Genomic DNA, 18,209 nt, shown 5'->3' with positions numbered 1-18,209 from the left:
AACTTCCTTTCCAATGCAGATTAGTGCAAGCCGTTGGGAAGGGAGGAGCACAAGAGCTCATAGTTACAGCTTATATTGCTTGAAAGTTGTGTTGGAGTATATTAGCAATTCAAGTACTGGAGCAATGGTGAGGGAACAATGTGCAAAATCAAGGCTTTTTACTGTTGAATTCACAACATGTTGATGGGTATTGGCAGGAACTCAAGATGTATTAATGCATTTTATGGAAGCTGGCTGACGGATCTCTGTTGTAACCCCGTAGGATATGAGACTAGAAATTATCATTGGTGAAATTAGCAGGGAAACCCTTAGTACATTTATACAGCATTCTTTGATTATACCAGAGATATTAACTCATTGAGCGTTTGTTTGTGATCATTAACTCCAGTGAGGATAAGGCCAAATTGGGTCTGCAGTACTGAATGGGTTAGAGATGCTAAAATTTATTTAGCCCCAGGAGTGCAAATTCAAGAACAAGAGAATCATTTTAAAAATCTTTTCCACTAAACAAAGATTGACCTGACTTATTCAGAAAGATATTCAACCAATAAAACTGCTGTTGGCAGGAAATGTTTGGAGATGTAAAGGGAAATGTACCCGTGCTTAACCATTTTGGAATGTTTCCTTTCCAGATTACACAACTTAAAATAGACCACAACCCTTTTGCAAAAGGCTTTCGAGATAATTTTGATTCGTAAGTATATTTATCGCGTAATAGCTACTCAGGCTGCAAAATACCTCAAATTATTTTTTAAAAGTTATACTATGCAGAATTGAAGGGAGTGATTTTAACCCCACCTGCCTGGCAGAAACCAGGAGGGTAGACAGTTAAAATTGCGCCAGTTACTTGCCCAGCCTGCAGAGGCCAGCAGCTGAGAGTTCCCAATCTTAACCAAATTGACTGAGCAGGCAGGAAGGACAGCCACCCAAAGCTGGTCCTTTTGCACATATGTATGTGGGGTCTCAATGACACAATTTTAACTTGCCAGGGTGAGCGGGAAGCCTCAGCGAGTCTCCTGCCAGGCCAAGCCTAGCAGATAAGACGCTGCACAAAAGGCTCTTTATTTTACTTCCTTGTGGACTAGGAAGAGCAGGTGTGCTTCCCTAGGACCCTGGAAGGAATCTTGGCCCCCCCAATCCAGCTTTGCCTCTCCCTTCCAGCGCAGGCGCTCTCAAACCACACCCCCACCATTTCCCCAACACTAACTTTACGCTGGGCACCATCTCCTTGGGTATTCCAGTGGCATCATGCTCCCAGCCGCACTGGTTTTAGGGAAGAGGCAGTGCTGCACTATACTGTTTTAATGAAAGTCCAGGAGTTAAAATGGTTGCTATCTCTTGCTCAACTCTCTCTTCCATCCCACCTGCCCTGTAGGCACCCCGAGTTATAATCGAGGGACACACAGCTCGTTTAGATTGGCAACAGCCATGGGTTAGGGTCTGCACAAGGTGCTGCAGGAGGTTAATGGCTAAAACCACACAACTTAACCAGTGCAGAGCTTTCTGCTGCTTCTACAGTGAGGACTGGCCAACTCACGGGGCATCATCTTGCTGGGTTACCTGGAGCCACTTGGGAAGAAGTCAAGCTTCCATTGGTAGTTCTGGCCTTCTGGGTACCTACAATGAACGAGACTGGTTGGACAACTGGAAACTATTCAGCTTGGGTCTTGGCATTTTGAGCCTGACACATAAAATCAACTCAATTCCGATTTCGCACCATTAGCTATGCCATCTAGCAGCCAACTCTATTGTAATAAAACCTCGTCGCTCTCCCTCCCAAAGGAGGATTGCCCAGAATTATTCTTGCAAAATCCTACTCATACTTGAGAATTTACTAGAATTCCGTAACCACTTCTTTGCGTATGATTTACCAATTTATTTTCTGTATGTAATGTCTAACTATCCAGTTATCTAATCATTCATTTAGTGGACAGACTGTGTATATTTATGTATCAAGAAGTTTGATCAATACTGTGAGCACTTCTGGGCACCACTTCTCGGGAAGGATATATTCACCTTGGAGGGAATGCACAGTAGATTTATTAGAATAATACCTGGGACTTCAAGGGTTAAATTACAAGGAAAGATTACACAAACCATTCTCTGGAATTTAGCAGATTGATAGGTGACTTGATTGAGTTTTCAAGATCTTAAGGGGAACAGATAGGGAGAAACTATTTCTGCTGCTTGGGGAGTCTAGGACTAGGGGGCACAGTCTTAAAAAAAATGATAGCTAGGCCTTTCAGGAATGAAACTAGGAAACACTTCTATACACAAAGGATGGTAGAAGTTTGGAACTCTCTTCCGCAAACAGCAATTGATGCTGGAACATTTGTAAATTTTAAATCTGAGATTGAGAGATTTTTGTAATCCGAAGGTATTAAGGGATATGGGGCAAAGGCGGGTATTTGGGGTTAGGTCACGGATCAGCCTTGATCTTATTGAATGGTGGAACAGGCTCGAATGGCTAAATGGCTTCCTCCTATTCCTACGCTCCTATGATCCCCCTCTCTAATTGTTTCTTTCAGAATGTACAGCAATTCGGAAGGAGACCGACTAACTCCCTCTCCACCGGACCAGCAAAACTGCCAGCAGTTGGTTCCAGGGGCACGGTACCAGCCTTTCCTGCATGATCAGTACATGAATGCCCTGCCACAGGGCAGGTACTACAACGGGGATCGGACTGTGTCCCACACGTCCAAACACAGGGAAGACATTACAAACCCTCACCGATGGTTCATGTCACCGGTACAACAGGCCAGCACCAACCGGCTGGATTTCAGTTCGTATGATCCAGAATACACAGGGAATGCATTTATGACTTACAGTATGAAAGGTTTTCCTCCTCTTCAAGCAACCCCCCATGCTCTTGGCTACTACCAGGAGCATCCGTTTAGTTCAGGGAATACATGGGGCACCAGAGGACCTTCTCAGTATCACCATAGCAAGCCTGGCTCTGCACTGACCTGGTACAGACCAGTTGCTGATACCAGGCCAACACTGGCCAACATAGAGGACAAAAGCAAAGAAACAGAGGACTCTTCTTGGCTCGAGCCTCATTCCGTAAAGTCAGCAGACTCTTCAGATTCGGGATTGTACGAGGTTGATTGTAAACGGAGGAAAGTGTCTCCTTATACCTCAAGCACCGAGAACTCTCCCCCCAATCAGAATGGCGAGAAGTACGAGAAGGAGAACGGAAGCGATACCGGGTACTACAGCTTTTACACCAACTGAATCGCTCCCATGGCAGTGTTGGACAAGCCCAGACTTCACAACATGCTGTATGATGTGTCATCTGTGCTGCAAATCAACTCTGCATCGAGCCCTAAGACTGGTCACCACCCTACAGGGTGGGGGGATGGGGAAATCTATAAAATTATCTTAACATTGTTGTCCTTGAGAGAGATTTTTTTTTTAATAGCCCTGTGGGTGTATTTTCTTCTTAACATTGACCTCTGCAACACAGGGAGCTATCTGCAATATTTTGAGGTGTAAGAAGTGTTTATATTAAGGGGCGAATATGTTAGTTAATATGTGATATAAATGGGTGTTGAAGGGAAATAAAAACATTTCATGCAAGCACAATTTTATCGATCAGAGTTTTCATGTCCCAATGTGTCTTGCACTGTTCAGTAGGCTGCAGAATCCCATCCATGTCTCTTAGGATTACAATGTACAGAGGGGAAAATGATCTTTGAAACCGGTGACAATTGTGTTCCATTTGAACCACTTAAATGGCTGACAAGAGGTGGAGCCCAAATATAGTTATTTCTTTTTACTGTGTTTCAAGAAGTTTTGTTTCAATTTAAGAATGTGCTTTTTTAAAAATAAAAAAAAAATATTTTACATTGCTTCGTTAATAAAAATGGCAGCACAAAATACAACAAACATTATTGAAGAAAACTGACCCCTCTCCTAGTAGGAGAACGCAGAGTATTGGGGTTGTGGTGTCGTTGTAAGTGGGCCAGGACCATATCTAAGCTTTTACTTTTTTAAAAATTTCGACTGAATAAGTTAAATGTCCAGGAAAAAAAAAATAGCTGTGTTGAAGATATTCTGCAATATTGGGTTTTCAACTGTACCTTAAAATTAATCTGGTACCGCTCAACTTTTACTTTGTCTGCCTCTTTCCCCTTTTAACCTCTGGTTTCTTTCTCTGCTCTCTTTCATTCCCATAACCACTACCTCTCATCCACTTTTCCTCCCTTCCTCTCCTGAAGAAACCGACTCTTGCTGGGGTTACGGTTCCACGGCTTGCAGTGTCCTGTCCAAGAGTTCATTCTCCAGGAGTAAGGCTGGACATAAGAGAGAAAAGCTGGTTATTTATAATGGTGGTGGGTGTCACTCCCAAATCTCCAGCTTATCTTCACCTAATGCCCATTATGGCAGAGCATTCTAGATGGCAATCATGGGTGGAAAACGTGATTGGTACTTCTTCCCCCTCCTTACTTAAAGCTCCTGAGATCAATCATGTAGCCCACGCCACCACTCTGAGCTGAGATAACTCAGAATGGACCAGGAATCAAATCTAGGTTCTCAGCACTGCACCAGACAGTGCAATTAGCAACTGAGCCATTGGGAAGGGACGAGCTATTCTGTATCTGCATAAATACCACATGAGGACCATGTGTGTGTGTGTATATATATTATATATATATAATGTAATTATCTGGGGACCAATTGTAAATGGTTTCATTTATATATACCTGAGAGATCCAAAAGCCAACCAACATTGGTACTGAACCCAAATCAAAATGTAAAACAAATAATTATGTATATATTAAAGAAGATTTCTCCTATTGTGTCAATGTTAAGTGTAGAAGCACTCAACCATGGAATTTTATTCTTGACTATTTTAATTTATTAAATAAACATTTGGTTTGTACAGGTTAATGTATATGATTAATAAATTGAAAAATGCACAATGGCTGTAGCTATTTCATTTTTATAATAAAAAGAGAAAAACATCAAGTCCAATTTTCCACTGTTGAAATTTTTTTTTTAATGAAGCTGCTACCAGGCTTTCCTGTGACATTTTTAGGACGCACCTTTGAATAAGGACTGGAGAATTATGCCATATAATAATGCAAAATGGAACGTTCTGTTGTTAAAATGTGTCATTTGATGTATCCCTTTATGGCTGTAAGGATTAATTGATGTAAAAAGACATATCCCAAGGTCAATTGCTGTAAATGGGCACAACCTGAAGTCAATCCTTGCCACTGCAAACAGGTACATTGAGGCCAATTGTTGAGGAAGTTTGTAGACTGGCAACTGGTCGTAAATGCCCAAGGTCAGAAATTTAAGCAGGAAATGACTGACTTTATTTTCTTTTATTGAAATGTGGCAGAAATTTTGAAAGTATATCTCAACGTGACAGATCAAATGCTTTACATGAGATGATAAAGGCTTTTATCCCCCCCCCCCACAACCCCCCAGTTTCCTGTAAGCACCTTCTTTTGCTGGGTACTTCTCCGAAGTGTCTTTTTTTTTCAGGATTGAGCCCAGACTGTGACAGACAGAAAGCACATCCAATTGCCCCAATTCACAAAGGAAGTCCATTCTCTCAAACGCGAAACGTTGTAAGTCTGTTTTTCTCTCGACAGATGCTGCCTCACCTGCTGAGTAGGTCTAGCATTTCCGTTTTTGTTTTGATTCTCTCCAGACCAAGGTTACAGAGTAACGGCACCTCCTCACGTTCCAAGTTCATACTGGCACTCTTCTCCCTCGTCAGTTTAACCCAGCACTCCTCTTCCCCTCCAACATAGTTCAAATACTCTTCCCTTCCTTCAGAGTTCATGTAGGCATTCCCCCCACCCCCACCTCAGCTCCAACCATTAATGCTAACCCTTTCCTGCTCACATCTCCAACCAAAGGTGGCCTTCCCAGTTTCTCCCCCTTCCCCTCTCAGCACTGCCCCAGCTTTTGTCTTCCTGTTCTTTGTGTCACAATCCTTCTCTTCATTGCTATCAATTCTCCATGTCATTCCTTCCCCCTTGCCATGCATTCTATCTCCTTCTCCCTCCATTTCGCTTAATGCTGGCACTTCCCTTCCCTCCCCTCACCATGAGGTGGTAATCCGAGCCATTAGCACTCTGAGTAGGGCCAGTCTGCTGCATTAGCCGCCAGACTCAGGAAGAGGGAACGGGGTAAAAGGAAGGACCCCAGTTGCACTGTTCAGTGTCTGATGGGGTTGGGGCATGTAATGCAAACATTAAGGATATGAGAAAAGACACAACAGATAAAATCAATGAGTAAATTTAATCATATTATGAAACTGGTAATTTTTGATTTTGTTTATTTTGAACACTAAAAATTTCAGTTATTGAGGGAAAAAAGGCAGACAAAATTGTTTTCAACAAGCACTACAGGTTAGCTAACTCAGCACAGACCGAACCTGGGATCTTGCTGGTCTGGGGCAATTTTTCTCTCCCCATAATCTGATTACTACACAGCTGACAGGCCATTTAAAAAGCTACTTAGATGAACGCACCAACATGAAGACCGAGCACGTCTCTAAAATGCAACGTCTCACGTCACAGAACGCTTATTAGTTTTAACTTGCATCATCTTTAGCGCCACCTTGTCCTGTCCCAGCAGTACTTAGAGTTTTGTTTTAGCGTTAAGCTTCTTGCAGTACTTCATGTTAAAATTTTGATGCAAGCATTAATACTGAAACTTAACGAGTAAAATTGGAACACAAGCTCTTCTGAACCCAGCAGAGAGAAGTAGTTAATTTTGTCCTTCCCATCACCTCGCTCTGCTGCCTGAGCCAACCATTTCAGGCCAGCAGTGACCCTTCTGTACAAATGATTCAAACCCTTCTCCAACAACAGAAAATCATGACTGGTAACGCCCACAATGTTGCTGACAGTTTATCGATTTTGCAGTATTGTTTTAATGTGTGTAGTTCACCAAGATAGATAGAGAAAAATGATTTCTCCTTCCTTGCCTGATGAATCACACATTTAAAGTGATAGTAAATAGAATCATAGAAGAGCACAGCACAGAAAGAGGCCATTCAGTCCATTGAGCCTGTGCTGGCTCTTTCGAAGAGCAATCCAGTTAGTCCTGCTCCCCAACTTTTTTTTCCATATCACTACATTTTTTTCTTTTTCAAGTATTTACGCATTCCCTTTTGAAATCTACTATTTAATAGGTAACCACCACCCTATCAGACAGTACACTGCAAATTCTAACCCCCCTCAAGAACAATATATTTATAAAGCACCTTTAACATAATAAAACAGTCCAAGGTGCTTCACAGAAACTTTATAAAGCAAAATTTGGCACCGTAACGTGTAAGATGATATTAGGGCAGATGGCCAAAGATGTAGGTTTTGAGGAACGTCATCAAGGCAGATAGATGGGGAGGGTTAGGGAGGGAACTCAGAGCTTAAGGCCCAGGCTGCTGAAGGCATGGCCACCAGTGTGGAGGGATAAAAACTGGCAATGCGCAAGAGGCCAGAATTAGATGAGCACAGATATCTCAGAGGGTTCTAGGGCAGAAGAAGATTTCAGAGATAAGGAGGGGCGAGGCCATGGAGGGATTTGAAAACAAGAATTAGAATTTTTAAAAGGAAGATGTTGCTTAACTGGAAGCCAAAATAGGTCAGTGAGCACGGGGGTGATGGGTGAACGGGACTTGGTGCGATTAAGGACAAAGTTTTGGATGACCTCAAATTTACGGAGAGTAAAATGTGGGGGACCAGCCAGGTGTGTGTTGGAATACCAAGGTTTTGAGCAGTCTGGCTCAGCCTCAAGACAGTTTCCAGAGAGAGGGATGGAGTTGGTAACTACAGAACGGAGTTTGTAATAGGGTCCAAAGACAATGGCTTCGGTCTTCCCAAAATTTAATTGTAGGAAAATCTTGATCCAGTACTGAATGTCGAACAAGCAGTATGATAATTTAGCGACAGTGGAGGATTCGAGAGAGGTGGTGGTGAGATGGTGCTGGGTGTCATCAGTGTACATGTGAAAACTGACTTGGTGGTTTCACAGGAGGTAACAGTGGGGGAGCAGGAAGAGAAACTGTTGCATGTGATACTCTGGCTACCATTAGATAGGTAAGAATGGAACCTGGTGAGAGTGGTCCCACCCAGCTGGACGAGGGTGGAGAGGTGTTGGAGGAGGATGGTGTGGTCAACCATGCCAAAGACTGCAGACAGGTCAAGAAGGACATGGAGTAATAGTTTATCTTTATCACAGTCACATAGGACGTAATTTGTAACTTTGACAAGAACAGTTTCAGTACAGTGGCAGGGGTGAAAATATGATTAGAGAGATTCAATTATAGCATTCTGGGGAAGGTGAATATGGATTTGGGAGCCGATAGCATTTCCTTCCTAACAGCACTGCGGGGGTACCTACACCAGATGGACTGCAGTGGTTCAAGGAGGCGGCTCACCACCACCTTCTTAAGGGCAATTAGGGATGGGTAACAAATACTGGCCTAGCCAGCAGTGCCCACATCCCGTGAAAGAAATAAAAAAAAAACGTTGAAATGTAGGAAACCCAGAAGCCAATTTTCTTGGGCTTTATGGACAGTTGAAAACTGTTCAGAGTGTGCAAGAGGCAGTTTCAGCAAGGGAGGTGTAGACAAATCAGAGAAGGCGAAGGACAGTAACAGGTGAAGAGCATTACTGGTAAAGTCACAGAAGTGCAGGTTCTCAAACTGACCACAGACTGAAATCACATTATACCAGGTCTTGCTGTGTACCTGGCTCTTGTGCTGCATTTCAAGCAGTGCACCAATGCCAGCAGTTTATCTCCAATTTTCAAACCATGCAAAAATATATTGCACGCCTCTGCTCATGACTGAGCTCTCCACTGAGTTCCTGTTGTGAATTAACAGCTTTGTAATGGGAATCTAGATGTTGAGATCTGATCAGTCTCAATCAGCACATTTCCTTCATTTGTTCAAATGTACAGTATATGAGAAAAGCAGGATGTATCTTTAAAGGTCATCTTCACAATACTTCTGAAAAAGGCAATATTAAGCAAATTGTTCCAGAGAGGATGGCAGAGTTTGATGCTTGTTATGGGTGAAATGCAACCTTGCGCTGAACAAGCAGACATTCTGGTAAAGTTAGTTTACTTTATGTAGATGAATACCTTGCTAAGGAGTTGGAAACATTCTAGAATTTCCTCCCTAAAGCTAGCCACCACTCTCTACTCCCCTAAGTCCTTTCTTAAAATCTACTATTTTCACTATGTTTTTGGTCACCTGCCCTGATATCTCTACGTGGCTCAGTGTCACATTTTGTCTCATACTACTTGTGTAGCACTGGTTTTACTCCGTTAAAAGGCACTATATAAACACAGGCTTTTGTAGTCGAGTTACTGTGGTCTTGTTAAATGAATAACTTCCATCGTCACAACACTTTTTAAAAATCAGATCCATACCATGCAGGTAGTGCCAGCTTATACCCATTACATGTCTTTTTAAAGGTTTGTCAGTTAAGTATTAGATTTCTTTGGACATTAATGGAACAGTGTTTAAAAACATTGAGCATGAATTCTAAAGCACTTGCAACATTTAAATTGCTTTGTGTAAACCTGCAGCACCATCTACTGTTAAAAATTTAACTAGACCATCCTACTTCAGGAAGATGTGCTCAGCACAAAGGATGACAGGGATGTTCCTGCCTTGACTAAGGCAAATTGAATACTCAGAGTTACTCTGCCCCAGTTACATACCCCAACGCTGTACACCAGGAACATCATTCTTTGCAGGGTGTTGCTTGAAGTAAATGACAGGAACCATGTTCCACCATCTTCATATAAGCTCATCCTTATTGTACAGCCATCAATTCCTGCAGAAAATACTGGAAGCGGCGTTGGGTGCCATGTCGCCAACAAAACCACTCCCCATTCAATTCCCTCGCCTGCACGCCAAGGTTGCATCAGTTTACTAGTCTATCTTGGAGAACCAGTCCAGTAAATAACATACAGGGGAAGGGTCATTCAATTAAATGGCCAAGAAAGTAGTTTTTGAAAGTTTAGAAGGAATGTCCCCAATACCCCCTTCATCCTCGGTGGCCCAAGAGGGTTGTGGGGGGGGGGGGGGGGGGGTGGCGGCACTTCTAGCAAGAAGGGTAACCATGACTTTGTACCAACATGCTCTCCAATTTGTCCCAAAATACAAAGCAGGATAGATTCAGCACTAGAAAAGCCAGCACATTTACTGAACCTCTTCAGTAGCTGGGGGTGAACTGAGACCAAGATTTTGTTAGGCATTAACGGTATTAAGGGCTACGGGATCAAGGTGGGTAGATGGAGTTCAGATACAGATCAGCCATGCTCTAACTGAATGGTGGAACAGGTTCGAGGGGCTCAATGGCCTCATCCTGCTCCTATGCGCTGCTCATTGTTCATCAGAAGTCCCGTCTTGTCTAAATGTACAGTTTAGGTTGAGGGGCTGAATGGCCTACTCCTATGTTCCTAAGTGATGCCTGCTAGTAAAACCATGTATGCAAGGACACAATCAAAAATCAGCTGTGGTGATCAGCTTCCTTCATAATACTCAGCTTCAGCAAGACACAGGAGACCTACCCGTGCTTGGATAACCATTTCCCAGCTCGAGTCTATTCTTCAGGGCAGAAAACTGAAGAATGGGAACTGAAAGCTATAATTTAAAACACACCATTAGGGAGACTTTGGTCTCCTCACATCTGGGGGGAGAAAAAACTACACGTACTCAGGAATTTGAAATGGAATCATGTTTAATAAACATTTTCTGAAGGTGCCAAGTACAAGGTTTTAATAATTTATTAAACATCTTGTCAGACTGTGCTCAAATGGAAATTTCATTTTGTTTCAATACAAAGTATAAGCAAAACTCCTGATTGAAGCAATATTCAAATAAGTCAGGTATAATCGCCATTTCCTCAAACTATACAAAGATTTTCCAAAATTCATAATTTAGACAGAATGACATGACATCTTTTCCACAAGCTCCAGACTTGCTGTAACATTTCGGATGAGCCCTGCTAGTAGTTTCCACGCCCGGATCAGTCCAATTACCCCAATCCAAAATCTCAACATGTTGCATGAGTGACCTTAAAGATGTCAGTCCTAAGACTGTAAGGGCGATGCTACACTTGTGTTTCAAAAATGGGCACTGGATTTTCATTTAAGTGGAAGCACTGACAATTCACATTAGAGCAAGTATGAATGATGCAGTTTTGGAGAACCAAAAACAGTGTTATGAAGTGGAAGGACATGGAAGTCTACATTTATTAAAAAGAGTTTTGTCAGTGCTGGCAGCGAACAGCACAAGTGGCAAACAAGCACTTGCCCCCAGGAAGAAGACCCAGAGCTCCCCTTCAGTCATCATCATTGATTCCTGCTTGGAAAGCATGTGTATGTGGATATGGGGTCAGCGTGCTCCTTACAGCTCACAATGTGTGTATGGTTCGATGGTTACTCTGGAGATTTGGTTTTGCCAGAAGTTAGTGACTGACAGCAGAAACCATTCTTCAGGGTATCAAGTAAGTTAGGGTACAGTTCAGGATTGTATAGACCCTGTAGAAGAATCGGGTTTGAAGAATCAAAATGGCCTTTTCTCATTCAGTTGTTTCTTGGATTTAAAATAAAAAAAATCAGAAAATGCTGGAAAAAACATAGCTTCCGTAAAGAGAAACCCGATTTGAATTTAATCACTGGAAAATGAGGTGCTCCATGAATCAGGGGCACTGAGCTCTATTCTCCAATCCACAGAGGCTGTACACCTGGAGTAATCTCTCAAAATTTACTTTTCTTTGTAACCGTGATCACTGGATATAGTTGCAGGGTAACATTGGCAAGCCTCAGACCCAGTGACATTGGAGAACAAAAGCATCTTTGACCACCGCCCCCCCCCCCCCCCCCAGCTATGGATTGATATGATTTTCTAATTTAAGTACTGTGATTATGCAGTAGCAGGGATAGGTATACAATGAAACTCTATTGTGTTTCCAGTCCTGCTGGAATCATAGGTAGATTATCCGTGCAATGTAATCCATTACCATTGAAAAATGTAGAATGCAAGGTTACAGCGACATCCTGGAGTTTTGCCTGGTTGTCATAGAGGGGTGTGGGCTGTGGTGGATGTGGTCAGGAAGATTTCTGGGAGCTGCATGTGTAGTTATTCACTTCTCTCCAGCAATAATGCAAATGGGGGAGACTCTGAAATAGTGCAAATTGTACCCAGTTTATTGGAGTGGGTGTGGTGAGCCAATGATCATGCACCTTCTTGTGTTATCACAAAATATCACGCATTCTGGCATTGAACCAAATGAAAAATTTTCCAACAAATGTAGTGAGCAAGGCACAGAAACAAAAGTCATTAAACCACTTTCCTACAGAGATATTATCCTCTCTGAGTGGCATCAAGAAGTGTCCAAAATCAAATCTGCTTGACATATGATTTTTCACCACTAAACACCTACCACATCTATATCTCCCCCTCTCAAACACTGCACAAGTTCTGGGTGGAGGAGTAAAATATTAGTGATGGTGGGGCAGGGGTAGATTACTAAACAGGTTAGTGGAGAAGGGCAACAAGAGTAGGGTCAAAATCACTCCTGATGCCTTTGAAAAGCAGGATTTAAAACTGGCACTAATTTTGACCAGGTTATCAAAAGGAACCCAAAGCTTAGACATTACAATATATTGTTCCTTCTTTGGTAGCATGTGTAGCTTCACTTTGAGCAGATCTGTGGTCATCAGTCAAAACCAACAACATGATCAGAAGTCAAAGACCCAGCTCAGTTACTATTGACCCATATTAATAATGAGATTGGCATTGCCTTGCAAGCCTTAAGCAATAATGGAAAAAGTAAGCAAAGGTCATTCAACAAGAACCATCTTTAATCCACTTACACATACAAGACCTGTCAAACTATTAAAGAACCACGCTGGTTGTGGCCAAAGTCAATGGGGAAAAAAAAATTGGGCGGAGTACGACCCACTCAAAACATTTATACCACAATAGTTATTGGGACAGAGAAAGCAAACCCAGATCAATACTTGCAGATTTGTAGGACAAGAGCACATTTAAAAGATAGAGGGTAGGGAATATTTCTTTACTGAGGCTGTTCAACAGCTGGATTCAGATTATTGGAAGGATGATTAAGTCCAGGTAACTGGCAAACTTGAATAAAATTAAATAGATTCCTTTGTTCAAACCTGGTGAATGATCTCAATTACCCCATTCCCAGACTGAAAGTAGATCTTGAATGGGCAGAATTTATATATGGGAGAAAAATATTCTCTGAAAATTGGCAGATATTAGAAAAACCTGATCATTCTCCATTTCACCAATGCCAAGGGTTTTCCTTGAATCCACTTCAATTATGCAGGCTCGAAAAGAATGTTGTTTTTGGTCTGTACATTACATGTCTCAGGTCACATGTTGAACAGATTTGATTTTGGCACTTTTAACACAAATCTTGCTCTGGTTTACAAAAAGGTTAGTGTCTCAAAATATTACAGAAGTGAAGTGATTGGAAAATGGATTCGAAGAGTTATGTTGGGAATAACTGCCAAATCATCGTAACTCAGTAAATTATAACCAGCGGAAGATCATGTGTTCTGATAAGTTGTCTACTGCCTGCCTGCAGACAATAACGTCCCAAGTTATAGGTATAAATACCAGCTTTATACAGCATTAGAATGATCAGACAGTACTTAGGCCAACAAATGATAAAAGTGAGCGATGAACATTTCCACACTCCATAAATACATCAAAGATGTTCAGGCCGGACAATAAAGTAGGGATAGACCATCTGAGTAAGAGTAGGAACCTTCATAGCCATAACCAGAAAGTAATTCCAAGTCAGCCAACATTCATGTATTAATTTTATATTCTTTCCTATTTCCCTCTCTGCACCATCATGCAATCTTGGTTTGCCTGAAAGCAGCAAGAGCGAACACATGCCAACCTTCTCCACGTCTAAGGAAAGGTCTCATCCAATACCTTAACATTTTCCTCTTTTCAGCTCCTGACTAGAAAGTGAAATCAATTTGCTTTATTCATCTTTATGATGCTCAGGTTTGACCAGTTAGTGGCAAGTTTTTGATTATACGATGGGTAGGAAGATCTGAAAAGATTGCTATTTTTGAACTTGGAGTGATATAACTGGGATTATTCATTGCAGTGGTCTGGTATGCTCACATTTAAATCAGACAATTTACTAACATCCCATCTCCTCCCATCCCCTTCTTTACTCTCACATGGATAGGATTCTGCAGACTTTGGCAGGCCTGTTAACCCACCCAAGTGGACACGCTTCACATGTAAGCCTCAGTCAGTGAGCATCGGCAGGATATCTTACCATGAGGTGGCATCACAATGGAACCTACACCTGGTCCTGATGTAACCATCACGTCGCATGGTATCTGGGAGGAAGCACTGGAGAGCAATCTAGAGCAGGACACCTGGCTGATTTCTCCCCCTACCCAAGCTCGGGGATACGGAGGGTAATTGTAGCCCCCTGCCAATTGCACTAGCCGAGGGGCAGCTTTTCTTACTCCAACAAACCATTCAAGATTAATGTAGGAAATATTAAAACATCGTATTCAGACACTCAAATTACTACATTAATGGAGTTTTTTTTTTTTAAAGTGTCAGAACTAAATACAAAGAATTGCACATGCTTAAGATCAGAGAAATGTCCTCACATGAAAAATAAAATGCTAACTGTTGAAATAAACTTCTTACTGCTCTATTATAGATATGAGCATTGGCTTCCAATAGTTAAGTAAGTTATTAACTTTAATATTTAATTGTAAATGTTAACACTCGATACACTGGGAAGCATTTCAGTCGTGCAAGACCTTGGTGGAACACACGAGTGCAATTCAGAACAGTGAATTTTACGAAGTCTATTGCTGCTCAACAAGTGTTCTACCCTCTCTCTTGCTATGACTGCCTTGTGCTTTGATCAATATGGATAAGAAAAACTCAACCAGGAGCTTTGCCAATCTAATCAGCAGAGGAGCTCCATCCTGACCTCACCTGATGTCCATAGTACACTTCCAGCAAGAGGTTGATTGACTGAGATTGGAAGTGCGAACCTGGGCCAACATTCCACACCCAGCATTGAAGCAGAGACAGTGACAACATGTGGCGTTTCTTCACAGAGGCCCACTGAACTTCAACAAGGGCCTCAAGTGCGCCACCAACGCTAGCTCCTGTGCAATGCAGTGTCTCTCTGCTGGCCCACAGCTTTCCCCAACAGCAGAACCAGAAAGCTAAAGCTGCACATTAGAATCTTCAATAAATGCGCATACAAATATTTATGCCTGGATGGTCACTTCCCCGTTATGTGGTGTTCTGAATTCCATTTAATTTGACAGGGTTCCTGATCACTGGGAGTCACAGCAAAATGTGGCAAAACTCCCAAGTGGCTCCACAATGTAACACAGCAACAATGTGACAAGTGCCAGCATTTTACCTACACTAATACACTCATTTATAGGTCCCTTGAAGCAGCGTTGTAACACAACATGATGGGGTATATGCTGGCGGAGGCAGGAGACATTAGACATGCCTGCAGAGGATGGAAGTTACACTCCTTATGGGGTTCCACTCCCTTTTTCTGGAGGCACAACACGACTAGTGTTGAAGTTCTCAGGCATCAGCAGCACCAGCTGTGGCTGTGCAGTCAGTTGATTGCAAGGCTGCAGACAGGCTGCAAGTTCCACTCGTCTGTACAGCTCAGCAGTGATATCTTTAAGACTGCTGTCCTGCAACCAAGAAAGATGCGGCCACACAAGCAGGACAGAGAGCAGGGCTCGTCAAAAACGAACAGGGGATGAAACAGAAACAAAACAACTGCACAGGTTTGAGTGAGAAAATCCAGACCTCACCTGCAGGAATAAGATGAAGTAACACTATTGCACCACCCAGACACACTTTATTTTAATTATGTTTCTTCTCCCCTCACTCTTGGTGCTGACTCTATCCTGGACTGCAGCTCTATTGTGCTGACAGGATTTTGCGGCCCATTACTGCCGTGAAATTATTGTTGTAATTTTTCTTCGTGCTGTGCTAGTGCATCCTGAGGAATTGCTCCAAGACAACCTAAACTCATTGTACGCTAAACACATTCCTAAAGTTAGCACAGAGATCTCATCCAGTCAGGATATCCTGATAGTAATTAAGCCTTGGTCTCTTTAATGTCGCTTTGCCATCGAGTCTCTTATATTGTTGCTCAATCTCTGCAGCACTAATATATAAAGCTGGTACTCTCTGGAGCCTGTCATGGTTTTATTGCACGACAGAACTCCAGTCTCCATAAGTCTCCTAAAAAAAAAACTCTTCTTTATGCTTTCACTTCCTTCTGATCATTCATTCTTACTCAGTAGCCACCTATTAAGCACTGCCCTGAGGCACCTCTCCCCGTATACAAGGAATGACATACATATATAAGTTGTTGGTATAATTTTTTTTAAAAAGAGCTCCAAGTGTTTTCTAAAAAAAGTGCTTTTTCACTTCTCGATGCTTATTCAGCCTTTTAAAGTAATTTCAAACTATGTCTTCTGTGAAGTATTTCAAAAGATGGAAAAAAAAAAATCTTTCAAAAAATCCAAATAATCATCTCATTAATAAGTGCAGTTTTAGAACAGAAAAACAGTGCTTCCTCCCTCTGTGTATCCATGCAGCTCCTGTAATTCCCATTGTTCCCTGGATTTTGTAGATATGTACAAGATGTGCATTGTGCAGCCAAGACAGTTTCCACAGTGTCATGTAAAGCCTGGTGACCCGACCACAACTAAACCCGACTACGTGTGTCGGGCGCGGGTCGGGTTGGGTCGAAATTCCGAGTCCAGTATTCGGGCTCAGCTCGGGTCGGGCTGGACACTGCTTCCAGGAAGTCATGGGATCAGGCTTACCCATGATTCCCCACAACTCCAGCTGCAGGAATACCCTGCTGCCGGAACAGATGAAGGAGATTCATGTCGGGTTGGGTTTGGGTTGGCTGTGGTCGGGTTGGGTTTTAATTCTATTCCTGAGCCAGGCTTTAGTGTCATGATCTCTCCAGTATTTATTCCTGCAAACGTACAATCCCTTCAGACAAAAAAAAAGTGATCTTTTAAATCAAACTCAAAGCTTTGAATGCTCTTTTTGAATTGTGCAATACACCATTTTAATCTCGCGTAAATCATCAGCATACGGAGGTGAGGGGGGAGATGGAAGAGGCTGGAAAGCCATTCCCAAATACTTAGCTGCCTTGTTAGCTCCAAGAGAAGTTTGCACAGAGTGGGGAGAATATATTAGAGCTTCATTTCCACAGCCGAAAAACACTTTGACAAAAAGCTGCTCCTATGTACCAGACCAAACTTTAACCCAATAACAAGTGTGTATGACGACTCCAAGTAATGACATTATGAAAGGCATCAAGCAGTCAGTCAGACCTTCAAAGGCAGTGAAGTAAATTATAAAATGGAAACTTGTCTTTCAGAACCAGCAATAAATATACATTTAAAAAAAGTTTTGAATATAAACTAAAATCATTCCTAAAACAAAGTCTGTTAAAACATCAGATTATTTTACATGGGATACGGAGTGTGGAACTTTCAAAAAAATGTTGGTGGAGTACAGACAAAGACAGGTGTGCACATGTCACAATTAAGACAGGTATTATGTGCAGCAACCTTACAGCGTATTTCTAAATAATGCACTTTTTGAGATAACTGGAGACACTCCTACTCCCTTCCTCATTTGATTTACTTTAGAGTGGGGAGAGGGAGATTTTTTTTTAAAGAAGTTGGTACACTGTTCTTTGCCTCAGACAGTTGTGTGCTGGCCAATTGTGCTCTTTTGTATAAAACTTAAGGCACCTACTGAGAGGTATATCAGAGAAGCAGGGTCTGGGGGTACGGCAGAAGAAAGAAGAGGTGCAAAGGCCTTCGACATTGCACTGCCTATCACTGCATTCTCACCACAGCACTGGGTTGTCCACCTTTGAGAATCCAGGATCTTTCCTCAGCTCCCAGTAAGTCCCATTGCTCATCCAGGATTCTCTTCCACTGGGATCAATGGTTTTCCTGGAAGGAAGACATAACACAGTTTCTTAAGAATAGATTTAACATCAAACAGCAGCGTGGAAGGTGTTAGACATGGCACAGTTGGTAGCATACTCGACTCCAAGTCAGAAGGTCATGGGACCAGGTCCCACTCCACGGACCTGCGCACCAAAATGTAGGCTGGCATGCCCAGT

General features: G+C 42.3%; 2 protein-coding genes across 8 annotated transcripts in view; one reads left to right on the top strand and one right to left on the bottom strand.

The window, feature by feature from the left end:
* Window positions 1-4,970, top strand: part of tbx21 (T-box transcription factor 21) — a 182,244-nt gene extending 177,274 nt beyond the window's left edge. For all 4 annotated transcript variants that reach the window (XM_068013508.1, XM_068013506.1, XM_068013509.1 and 1 more), the window contains 2 exons: window positions 633-694; window positions 2,529-4,970. In XM_068013508.1, the coding sequence (XP_067869609.1) occupies window positions 633-694; window positions 2,529-3,234 (768 nt within the window). In that variant the 3' untranslated portion in view covers window positions 3,235-4,970. The remainder of the gene's footprint in view (window positions 1-632; window positions 695-2,528) is intronic.
* Window positions 4,971-10,706: 5,736 nt separating this feature from the next.
* The window catches only part of osbpl7 (oxysterol binding protein-like 7), an 80,224-nt gene continuing 72,721 nt past the window's right edge, over window positions 10,707-18,209 (bottom strand). For all 4 annotated transcript variants that reach the window (XM_068013502.1, XM_068013505.1, XM_068013503.1 and 1 more), the window contains one exon: window positions 10,707-18,036. In XM_068013502.1, coding sequence (XP_067869603.1) covers window positions 17,928-18,036 — 109 coding nt within the window. In that variant the 3' untranslated portion in view covers window positions 10,707-17,927. The remainder of the gene's footprint in view (window positions 18,037-18,209) is intronic.

The sequence above is a fragment of the Heterodontus francisci genome, chromosome 33 (genome assembly GCF_036365525.1).
Source record: "Heterodontus francisci isolate sHetFra1 chromosome 33, sHetFra1.hap1, whole genome shotgun sequence".
Taxonomy (NCBI): Eukaryota; Metazoa; Chordata; class Chondrichthyes; order Heterodontiformes; family Heterodontidae; genus Heterodontus; species Heterodontus francisci.
Note: the sequence above shows the minus strand (reverse complement) of the source record. Positions and strands in the feature narration are given on the sequence as shown.